This window comes from Xenopus tropicalis, chromosome 7 (assembly GCF_000004195.4).
Source record: "Xenopus tropicalis strain Nigerian chromosome 7, UCB_Xtro_10.0, whole genome shotgun sequence".
NCBI lineage: Eukaryota > Metazoa > Chordata > Amphibia > Anura > Pipidae > Xenopus > Xenopus tropicalis.
Genome location: NC_030683.2, coordinates 114,306,174 through 114,318,490, shown reverse-complemented (window position 1 = coordinate 114,318,490; position 12,317 = coordinate 114,306,174). Strand labels below are relative to the sequence as shown.

The 12,317-nt window shown below is 43.5% G+C and overlaps 2 protein-coding genes across 4 annotated transcripts in view; one reads left to right on the top strand and one right to left on the bottom strand.

Moving 5' to 3' along the window:
- LOC105947943 (fibroblast growth factor 6-like) overlaps positions 1–1,209 on the bottom strand; it is a 41,266-nt gene extending 40,057 nt beyond the window's left edge. The window contains exon 1 of one of the 2 annotated variants that reach the window (XM_012967506.3): positions 1,022–1,209. In XM_012967506.3, coding sequence (XP_012822960.2) covers positions 1,022–1,204 — 183 coding nt within the window. In that variant the 5' untranslated portion in view covers positions 1,205–1,209. The remainder of the gene's footprint in view (positions 1–1,021) is intronic. The other variant, XM_018095520.2, reaches the window with a different exon arrangement.
- A 96-nt stretch (positions 1,210–1,305) lies between these two features.
- fut1 (fucosyltransferase 1 (H blood group)) overlaps positions 1,306–12,317 on the top strand; it is a 70,814-nt gene continuing 59,802 nt past the window's right edge. The window contains exon 1 of one of the 2 annotated variants that reach the window (XM_018095331.2): positions 1,306–1,397. The gene's annotated coding sequence lies outside the window, so the exon portion shown is untranslated. Of the gene's footprint in view, positions 1,398–6,430; positions 6,584–12,317 lie in introns of those variants that run through there. The other variant, XM_031904967.1, reaches the window with a different exon arrangement.

Sequence of the window (12,317 nt, the reverse complement as noted above, 5' to 3'; positions counted from 1 at the left end):
CCAACTCTCCCCCCAGCATCCTCTAGCTCCCTCAACTCTTCCTCCAGTGTCCTCCAGCTCTTCCCCAGGCGTCCTCCAGCTCCCCCAACTCTCCCCCAGCTCCCCCAAGCATCCTCCAGCTCCCCCAACTCTCCCCCCAGCATCCTCTAGCTCCCTCAACTCTTCCTCCAGTGTCCTTCAGCTCTTCCCCAGGCGTCCTCCAGCTCCCCCAACTCTCCCCCAGCTCCCCCCCCAGCATCCTCCAGCTCCCCCAACTCTCCCCCCAGCATCCTCCAACTCCCCCAACTCTCCCCCCAGCATCCTCTAGCTCCCTTGATTCTCCCCCTAGCAACCTCCAGCTCCCTCGATTCAACTCCCAGCATCCTCCAGCTCCCCCAACTCTCCCCCCCAGCGTCCTCCAGCTCTCCCAACTCTCCCCCCAGCATCCTCTAGCTCCCTCAACTCTTCCTCCAGTGTCCTCCAGCTCTTCCCCAGGCGTCCTCCAGCTCCCCCAACTCTCCCCCAGCATCCTCCAGCTCCCCCAACTCTCCCCCCAGCATCCTCCAACTCCCCCAACTCTCCCCCCAGCATCCTCTAGCTCTCTTGATTCTCCCCCCAGCATCCTCTAGCTCCCTCCCCAGCAACCTCCAGCTCCCTCGATTCAACTCCCAGCATCCTCCAGCTCCCTTGATTCTCCCCCAGCATCCTCCAGCTCCCTCAACTCTCCCCCAGCGTCCTCCAACTCCCCCAACACTCCCCACCAGCGTCCTCCAGCTCTCTCCCAGCTCCCCCAACTCTCCCCCAAGCGTCCTCCAGCTCCCCCAACTCTCCCCCAAGCGTCCTCCAGCTCCCCCAACTCTCCCCCAAGCGTCCTCCAGCTCCCCCAACTTTCCCCTAGGCGTCCTCCAGCTCCCTCACCTCTACCCCCACCATCCACCAGCTCCCCCCACAGCCTCCCCCACAGCCTTCCTCACAGCGTCCTCCCCAGCATCCTCCAGCTCCCCTCCCCCACAGCATCCTTTAGATACCCCCCATCAGCCACCTGCATCCTCCTGCGCCGCCAGCGCCCACCTGCTTCATTCTGCTCTCTCCCAGTGAACCCCTGCTCCTTCCTTCCTTCCTCCGGTTCCGGCTCCTCCTCCAGCTCCCCGCTGCGTCCGCTACTTGCATCCTCCCTGGGTCCCTCACCTGTAAAGGTTGCGCCCCGTGCGTACGGACGTGACATGCACGCACGGGGCGCGACCAATCAAATTACCCGCTGCCCGCCAATGGGAGGGCCCGTCATTTTTAAAGGGGACCCTGATAGCGGCCCTGCATTTAGAACTGATGTGAAAGCTTCACCTCAAAGTCACGTTCTATGCTAGGAGGCCTAGTTCTACACTACCCGCTACTCTTTTGTATCCTTATCCTGAAAAAAGGTGAGAATTAAAGGGGTAGTTCAACAAATGATATTATTGTATGGAGTATTGTTGCCTCACAGACTAATAGCTGTAAAATGTCAGAAGAAGAACACAAATAATTAAAAACTATTACAAATAAAAATGAAGACCAATTGAAAAGTTGCTCCGAATGGGACATACTAACAGTTAATTTATAGGTGAATTACTCCTTTAATAGCATTGCATATAAAAATGGTCTGGTGATAATAATGGTGTCTGCTAGAATATTCAGACTAGAATGTAAATCGCCTGTGGGATGGCATACGCAGTGCCGCAATTTGTCGAAGTCGCGGAAGTTTCCTCTCAAGGCGACTTCGGCAAATCGCGGCGCCATCCCACTGGCGATTTACATTCTAGCCGGTGGGATGGCATTGCGGGGAGATTAGTCGCCCACGACAACGGAGATTTGTCACGCGACTAATCTCCCCGTCTGTCACAGCCCTTAGGGAGGAGAGGGGTTTGGTTGTTTGTTTGTTTCTTCAAAGGTAGATTGGAAGTTCTAAACAAATTAAGAAATAATTTAGAAATAAACCCAACTTTGCTTTATAATAGCAAAAAATAGGAAAATATTTAATATTGTGCCCATTTTGAGAAAAGCTGTTTTTGAGAAAAGGAGTTTGTATACTGTCCCTTTAATTATGTATTAAGCAGGTCTCCTACTGGCCCTCTGTTACTGTATGAACCCCAGCAGCTGCTGGACCTGATGCCACTTGCAAACCTGTGCCCAATCAGGGTTATCTAGGGTTAACTGTTTCCAGTTATTCCTAAAGAAATGTTAATAATAAAGTGTATTAATTGCATGTCATCCTTCTTTACCGCTAACTGCCTGGGCCAACCCCTAGATTCCCTCTATTGAGAAGGTAAGTTATTGGTATCAGGGTCTGGATTCTGATCCATAGTAAGCAGAAAAAAACGCACTCACAGGGCTTGTATTAAAAGTGAAAAAGTTTTATTCAACATTTAAGCTCAAGAGCTGTCTACAGGAAACACATTTTTACACAACACAGTGATATGTGTGCGTGTCTGTGTGTAATTAAAAAACTAGGAACCCACACACTTTTACATAACAGAATACAGAACCAATGTGAAAGCACTATAATATGTAATCAATGTCATTTATTACCAGCACCTAGAACCTGTTCACCTTTCCCAATACAATGTTTAAAGAGATACTGTCATGATTTTTATGGTGTACTTTTTTATTTCCAACACTGTTTACATTGCAAATAATTCACTCTGCCATTTAACATTTTATTCGTGAACCAACAAATGTGTTTTTAGCTGTAATATTGGTGTGTAGACGCCATCTCAGTGCATTGTGCCTGAGTCTGAGCTTTCAGAAGGAGCCAGCACTACACATTAGAACTGCTTTCAGCTAACCTATTGTTTCTCCTACTCCCATGTAACTGGAGGAGTCCCAAGATGGACTTGGATTTCTTACTATTGAGTGCTATTCCGATACCTACTGGGAGCTGCTATCTTGCTCCCTTCCCATTGTTCTGCTGATCGGCTGCTGGGAAGGGGATGATATCCCTCCGACTTGCAGCTCAGCAGTAAAGTGTGACTGAAGTTTATCAGAACCCAGGTCACATGGCTGTAGCACCCTGGGAAAATTTAGAATTAAAAAAAAATCTTTGTTTTTGAAAAACATTTTACAATGCCGGATTCTGCTGGAGAAGCTGTATTAACTGATGCATTTTGAAAAAAACATGTTTTCCAATGACAGTATTCCTTTAGCATTCCTTGCACACTTCACATTCAGCTAGGAAATAGTAGCCCCCAACAAACAATGCATTTAGAGTGACCCATGACTAATTTAAACAGATCTCCCCTGCAGCTTCTGTTTCCAGTTTGCACTCACAGTGTGGCTTTGGTTTCCTTCCATTACAGCATTTTGGCTTTCATCCCTTCTGTTCACTCTCCGAGTCTCATTATGATTCCTCTATGCCACTTTCTAAATGAACAATTCAAGAGTATGTTGTTTGTACATGGTTACTGTAAGTGGGTGAGTGTGGCATGCAACACTCTTTTCTGAAATAAATGAATTAGTGGTGGGAAAGGGATTTTTTCTGTTCCAGTAGTCTTAGATAAATCTGCAGATAAAGTTCTTCCATCTACCGTTCATTGTGCACCATTAACCATGTATGCATAGTTATCTATAACAATCAGACTATTCTTGATCTCACCTAGGCTTTTCTAGCAAGCTGCCATATAACTTATTTGTGCCCTATCACCATCATGTCTGTTTTGTATGGGCACATTAGCTTTTACTCTTGTCTCCCAGTCCATACTGAACCATTTTGTTCAGAGAGAATACCCAGATCACTGTACCTTTCCTGGGAAATACCACTATGCAACAGAAATGGAGAAGGAATGAGAAGCTATAACATATTGATTATTGCTTGCATTAAGTATTATAGAGTTACTGACACCATTGTAGGTAGAGATAAAGGTTTAAGAAATACAGTTTGATGTTAGGGGGAGATGTCCAATGCCTGAGCTTCACAATCAGAAACACCAATGTTTAGTTGTATTTGCAGTGCCTATGTCTCGCTTCAGCACCTATCCCGGCAGGAAACTTCCATTAAGTATTTGGTTATTAGGCAAGCTAAAGCAGTTGTAACGTGGCCTTAAGACAGAAGGTTGCCTCATGCTAAACACATTGCTAGAAATTAGAAATTAAAACCTTCAGCTAAGTAATTATAGGTAATAGCATACAAATTACACAGTACAGTCAAATAAAAAGCAATAACAATTACACAGTTAGCACGCGTTTCATGCAGTGCTGCATAAATAACTGCTTTCTAAACTTCTGGATTTAGCAATGCTGTTTGTACATGGATAAGTAACTGGCTATAGGATTGTGTACAGATGGTTGTTGTCAGTGGTTCATTCTATACTTGGAGTAGGGTTCCTAATGGTGTCCCACATGGTTCTATAATGTGTCCACTTTTATTTTAATTTGTTCATTACTAACTTAGGGGAGGGTAATGTAAGTAATGTATCAGTGTTTGCAGATGACTCAAAACTCTGCAGCCCAATGAATTCTATCCAGAATGTAAGCTGCTTGTAACATCCAGGTATGAATAAGCAGCAGTCGTACTCACATTTTGCATTTGTGCATGTTCAGCAACAATTGGTTGAAATGCAAACATAATTTCAAGCAACTTTGCAATATACATCAATTCAACAACATGCAGCCTTTTCATGATTTTAATGTAATAATATGGTTTGGAACAGTTCCTTAAGCTAAACGGCGAGAATGATGCACGCAACATTTTTGTTGGCGTGCATCATTTTTTTTCACAAGTGACAATTTTTTTGACGACAATTTCTTGTTATGCTGCAAATTTTTCCACATTTTTTTTGCACCCATTTCACACCAAAAACCCGCCAATGCCGAAATGCGGATGTCAATAAAGGAAAGCAGCATCAAAGTGCAATGCATTGTGGATTTCCTGCATGCTGTCTGTAAACTATGGAGAAATTGTTTTAGTAACATCTGGGTTTTAGTTCCTCCTCCCCTGCTAGGATTTCAGTGATGCAGAAAGAACTGTATAGCAGCTGGATTTCAGCATATAAAAATGGCATTTATTCATACTTTTTGAAGGAAAAGATTACAGAAATAGTTATGTTAGGGATTTCTGTATTGTGTGGGGCTCTTTAACATATTGTGGTTCAAAGTTCCCCTGTAAGGATTAAAAAAAAGTCTGCATGTCATCATGAACTGACTATTGTATTCCAGTTGCGTACTTATATATTTTATTAAGGTGTAAGCGTAGGATATTTACTTTTTAAAGCTCTGATTAGAGCATCCACCATTGGTGTGGAAATGGCAATATTTAAAACTTGCTTCCTGTTCTGCTACATTCTCTAACTTAAAACTGTAAATATTTTCTGGTTGCTGCTCTTCGTAGGCTGTGACTAAAAAGTGGCACCCTAAAAACAAGAATATGGCTGTCATGCAGAACCCTAGTGAAATATGGCTGTAATGCAGAACCAAAATGAAAGTAACAAAGTAACATATTTGACAACTTACTGTCTTACATATATAAAGAGATATGTGCTCCAGTGGCCTGACCATCCCCAGCTCTGTCCAAAGACTTAAGAGCGGGAGAGCCAAAAAACTGAACATAACTTATCCCCATTTCTTATATTCTGTACATTATGGAGGGTAGTGGTGGGGGGTTAACCAGGGGGCCCCTGCCGTGCCCCCTAACCACCCCCAACAGAAGCCACTGCAGAACGTCCTCCCCTGATCGCACGTAAGTGAAAGGTGTCAGGGGAGGCACACCTGCATGTGGGGGAGCACCGACAATGGTCGGGCTGCCGGGGCCCACCGGGTTTCCCGGCGGCTCAGTCCAACCCTGGGGTTAACTGATATATATCACTAGTGGGGTACTTCTTCTGTGACGCCTTTTTGAAAGTATCTCATTTATATGGAGATAACTCTGGAACTTTTAGAATAGCTCCTTCCTGCTTATGTTTAGTTCCTATGGGAGAAGGAATATCAAACTTCCTCCTTGCTAAGGGTTTCCCTGAAGGAAACAAGAGAGGAAAGAACTAGAGGCAGGATGTAAGGGACTATAAGGAACAGTGATTACTGCTCCATTATATTAAATTTGTTGGCAAAATATAGTTATCTGGATAATACCCTCCTTTTGCCCTAGACTAGCAGCGAAAAGTCTAAAATGTTAAACCTGAAGAAAACGAATGCACCTTATGCCTCTTGATTTTTGCTTTTATTCAGGGCCAGATTTGATAACATCCGAGGCTGCCCCCTTTCTTTATAACCCCACTACCTCCCCACCCCCTCTGCGCGCACAAATCCGGGCATCACCATAAATCTGGGCCCGCTTATATTTCATTTAATCCAGTATGTAAGGTACGAAAATCATCATACCACATTGTGACATCACTACGGGCACCATGGTGTAAAAATCATATAAACATTATTTTCTTTGCACCTTTTCAATAGGTCTTCATTTTTTCCTATTCATCTTCCAGTCTCTCATTCACTCATGCCTGTGGGTGGCATGGACATGCCTTTGGAGGAATGGGGACGTGGCGATAGTGCAATAATACAACCAAGCTTGAAAAAAGCAATACCCACAGAAGATGCGATTGGATTTGTTCATCAAAAAGTACACACTACACATCACAAAGTAAGAAAAGACAGTCTCCTGACAGTCTCATGCTAACATATATTCGTAATGCACCAAAAATATCTGTATTATAAATACCCCAAGGCCTAAAAATGCAAATAGGGCTTTTATTTTAAAAAGTAAAGATTCTCGTTCCACTTTAAGTTAGGTTATTATATGAACAGTAGCTCTGTCACTTTTTTGTATCCCTAATCCAGACCAACAGATTGTTTTGCACATTTAATCCTATTATCCTTCTTGTCAGTTTTGTTGTGTGTTGTGTGTTTGTTAATAATACTTTGGGTGGCAGAGGCATGTCAAATCTATGCACTAAATTGCTAAACTGTAACTAATGCATGAGGCTGCTCAAATTTCTAAATAGCCATTGAGCCTTCTGAACTCATCAGTAAGCCCAGCTCTGAATGATCTGACATGACTGGTAAGGGTGAGCTTAATCAGAAACATATACTGTACATAGAGTTTAGAGTTGGGAAGGAATTCCCATGCCTTTAGGGGTTCTGTTTGCAAGTGATCTGTGTCAGGTGGTCCCTAGTATTTATTAAAAAGGTGGCATTACAGTGTTCTGTAATATACAGTGTACAGTGGTGGATGGTGCTAAAGATCCAGGAGGAGCAGGAGAATAGTATCTATAAGGTAGAACTAATTATTGTGAGGACTAGCTCTAGAATTGATAATCAGTCTAAAGTTGTCCAAACACGCACCAATGAAATCGTACAAAACCTTGTTTCCTACGATATTCGGTGTGTGTATGGCGGCTCGACGAGGTGACCGATATTGCAAAAAGCCGGGGATATCGGTTGACTTGACGTTTGGCCAGGTTAAAGATTTTGATCAGGTGCCATTGAAGGCGCCTGAGTAAAATCTACATTCAGGGCTGAATTGGCAGAAGGAGGTAGAATTCCTATTGTTTCTACCTCCATATCTGACGATTCAGCCCTGAACATCTGTGGAGGGTGGGAACGGTCTTTTGTGTGATCAATGATCGCATGAAAGATCGAAAATCGCTATGTGTATGGCCACCTTAAGAGTAGTAAGCAGAACAGCCAAAATCTATAAGGTGGGACTAACTATTGTAAGGGCTAGCTCTAGTAGTGATAGTCAGTCTAATGGTAGTGAGCAGAACAGCCAGAGTTTATAAGGTGGGACTAAAGGTGGCCATACATGCACCAATATTATCGTATGAAACCTAGGTTTGTCCGATATGCGGTGCGTGTATAGCAGATCGGCAAGATGACGATATCGCAGGAGCATCAGATATCGGTTGTATTGTCGATCGGGCAGGATGAAAGAATTTGCTTGGGTGCTGTTGAAGGCACCCAAGTAAAATCTGCAGAATCGTCAGGTGGAGGTAGAATCCCTATTGTTTCTGCCTCCATATCTGACGATTCAGCCCTGAACGTTGGTAGAGGGAACAAATGATCTTTCTTGCGAGCAATAGTTGCCGGAAAGATAGTAATTGTAAGGTGTATGGCCACCTTTACTATTGTAAGGACTAGCTCTAGGAGTGATAGTCAGTCCGAAGCTAGTTAGCAGAACAGCCAGAAGCTTCACTGAGGAGCAGAAGGGTTGTTACCCAAGGTGTGATCCATCAATCACAAATAGTGGTCCATGTAACACCACTGTGAGGCCCTTGTAATGAGTAGATACATGTTAGTGAGTATGACTACAGGCTGTAATTAATACCCTGCCTGTGCCCAGTGTTATCCATAGGGAAGTAACTATATTGAATTCTGAGCAATGAAATCCTACTTGTGCCATTCTGAAGTAACATCTGAAAGACTGTCGATAATTGTCTGTCTGAAGGCAAATAACAGCTGCGTTTTAAGGAACACCAGCATTCAAGTTACTGTAAAGATCTGTCAAATGTGTGAAGTCAGTGTGAAACCCTTCCTCCATTTGAAAAGTGAAATGGCAACCCTATTCTTAGAACTTAGAAATAAACTAAGTTAGAAATTAGCTTAGTTAGAAATAACCTAATTTATTAATAAGCTTGTTCTGTGGTGCCATATCATGGCAATGATAGCAGGGCCGGATTTGTTTGCCGGGCGCCCCGAGGCCGCCCCCTCTCTGACGCGCCCCCCTGCGCATACGCAAACTCGCGATTGCGCATGCAATTGCTCCGTATGCGCAAAAAACTTTAATATTTTTCATGCAGCCCAGGAGTGACACTGTGGATCATAGAGTTGGAGGACCTTAGAGCCACTGCTACCATAGAAACAACATTGTTTTAGTTTACTTCAAATCTAATAGCCCACCTAGATAGTGAAAAGCGCTAACCAGCACTTTCAGCGCTTCCTGTTTCTATGGGGGGCTATTGGATTTGAGATGAAACCCAGCTGTACTGTTTCTGTTTCAGCAATGACCCTATAAGGTCTTCCAGCTCTATGATCCTCAGTGTTCCAAGAGTCAGAGGTAGGATAAGTTTAGTGTGCACTGTGCTTTTTAACCCCCTGTGGCAAAGTGTTTGTTGCCACATGATTACATGCCACCGTGTAGGGACTATATAGCATGCTATACTATCCACGTAGGGACTATATAGCATACAGTACTCCCCATGTAGGGACTATATAGCATGCTGTACTCCCCACGTAGGGACTACATAGCATACTGTACTCCCCACGTAGGGACTATATAGCATGCTGTACTCCCCACGTAGGGACTATGTAGCATACAGTACTCCCCATGTAGGGACTATATAGCATGCTGTACTCCCCACGTAGGGACTATATAGCATACAGTACTCCCCATGTAGGGACTATATAGCATGCTGTACTCCCCACGTAGGGACTATATAGCATACAGTACTCCCCGTGTAGGGACTATATAGCATGCTGTACTCCCCGTGTAGGGACTATATAGCATGCTGTACTCCCCACGTAGGGACTATATAGCATGCTGTACTCCCCGTGTAGGGACTATATAGCATGCTGTACTCCCCGTGTAGGGACTATATAGCATGCTGTACTCCCCGTGTAGGGACTATATAGCATGCTGTACTCCCCACGTAGGGACTATATAGCATGCTGTACTCCCCACGTAGGGACTATATAGCATGCTGTACTCCCCGTGTAGGGACTATATAGCATGCTGTACTCCCCACGTAGGGACTGTATAGCATGCTGTACTCCCCACGTAGGGACTGTATAGCATGCTGTACTCCCCATGTAGGGACTATATAGCATGCTGTACTCCCCGTGTAGGGACTATATAGCATACTGTACTCCCCACGTAGGGACTATATAGCATACTGTACTCCCCACGTAGGGACTATATGGCATAATGTACTCCCCACGTAGGGACTATATATCATGCTGTACTCCCCGTGTAGGGACTATATATCATGCTGTACTCCCCGTGTAGGGACTATATAGCATACTGTACTCCCCACGTAGGGACTATATAGCATGCTGTACTCCCTTTGTAGGGACTATATAGCATGCTGTACTCCCCACGTAGGGACTATATAGCATACCGTACTCCCTGTGTAGGGACTATATAGCATGCTGTACCCCCCGTGTAGGGACTATATAGCATGCTGTACTCCCCGTGTAGGGACTATATAGCATGCTGTACTCCCCGTGTAGGGACTATATAGCATGCTGTACCCCCGTTGTAGGGACTATATAGCATGCTGTACTCCCCGTGTAGGGACTATATAGCATGCTGTACTCCCCGTGTAGGGACTATATAGCATGCTGTACTCCCCGTGTAGGGACAATATAGCATACTGTACTCCCCGTGTAGGGACTATATAGCATGCTGTACTCCCCGTGTAGGGACTATATAGCATGCTGTACTCCCCGTGTAGGGACTATATAGCATGCTGTACTCCCCGTGTAGGGACTATATAGCATACTGTACTCCCCGTGTAGGGACGTTTTTCCCAGCATTGTATTTTCTTTTTGTTCCTGCAGGATTAAGGGCACTGAAATCTGCCATTGTACCCCATAGTTGTCTAAAATAGATGAGGCAATTTACTTTCTACCAACTGTATATCAATATCCTTGCTGTGATGTAATTAACATAGGGAGAATAATATTCAGTTATAGCACACTAACACTGACCTTAGGAGGGTGCCATAGAGCTGTGTGGGTGCTTTGTGCTAGGGTAAATGCCCTCTATTATCTCTATTTGCAGGAACACAGAACCATGATATGGGAGCCCACAATGCGGCCTGGATTGCTCCCTGATGTTGCTTGACTACAACACACTGAATTTTGATAATATGTTTGAGTATGCTGGAAGCTGATGCCCAGCAATTATTGGGTGGAGCAACATTGCTATAAAAGGTTTATATCCCCTTTGATAGAAAGTTTTTTTTTTCTCCCTGTAAATTATATGTGGTACCGGTCATGTAATAACCACACCTCGGAACCACACCACACCTCGGAACTTGCTGACCCTAGGTCCATAACACATTAAAGTGGTGGTTCACATTTAAGTTAACTTTTAGTTTGTTATAGAATGGCCGACACTTAGCCACTTTTCAATTGGTCTTTATTTTTTATTTCTTATAGTTTTTGAATGACTTGCCCTTTTCGTCTTGCCTTTTCCAGCTTTCAAATGGGGGTCACTGACTTTTGCTCTGTGAGGCTACAATTTTATTGTTATTGCTACTTTTTATTAGCCCCTCCCCTATTTATATTCCAGTTCCAACCACTGCTTGGTTGTTTAAACCCTAGCAACCAGATGTCTGCTATAATTCTTAACTGAAGAGCTGCTGAGCAAAAAGCTAAAACTGCCCCTTTAACCCTATCAGTTATTTATGATACGCTGTTTTAATATACATGATGGTGCTCATACAACCATACAGAGAGACAGTTAGCTGAGTATTTCAGTGTAAACCCTAGCAACCATTAAGACAGGACTAATGCTGATCCCTTTAGGGCATACAGGAAATTAAGCACTAGCTATTGTAAAGCAATTGGCTACATTACAGTGAGAAGTGAAGTGTTAAAGGAACAGCTCAGTGTAAAAATGAAATGAATGAGACAGACTGCACAAAATAAAAATTGTTTTCAACATAGTTAGGCAAATATGTCATCTATAAAGACTGGAGTGGGCCGATGCCTAACATAATAGCCAGAACACTACTTCCTCCTTTGCAGCTCTCTAAGCTGTTAGCAGTCAGTAACCAATCAGTGACTTGAGGGGGGCCACATGGGACATAACCGTTTAGTTAGTTTGATTTTGAATCTGACATGCGTGCTCACAAACTTACTGACAGTTATGTCCCATGTGGCCCCCCCTAAAGTCACTGATTAACTAAAGGTGGCTAAGATTCGCTCTCTTGGCGAGGTCGCCAGAAGTAGTGTTCTGGCCATTACGTTACACATCTGCCCACTCCAGCCTTTATTGATTATATTTTTGCCTAACTATATTACAAATATTTTTTTATTTTGCGCAGTCTGTCTATTTTAACCAGTTTAATTTTTACACTGAACTGTTCCTTTAAATTCAATGCCTCCTCTGCATCTATGTGCCCCGAAGTTTGTATCTTGTGCTTTATACAGAAAGTACCTTTTGTGATGCCGTTTTGAATACATTTGTGATTAAACTATTATTAGGAACATTTTCCAATTCAACTTTTTATATCTTTTTGGGAAAATTACCAGCTTTTCTGACTTTTTTTTAGATATATATATATATATATATATATACATCTTTTTAATAATATTACCATAATTCCTAGCAATCAGGTTGGGAGTGTCCCAAACTGTTTTACTTACAGAGT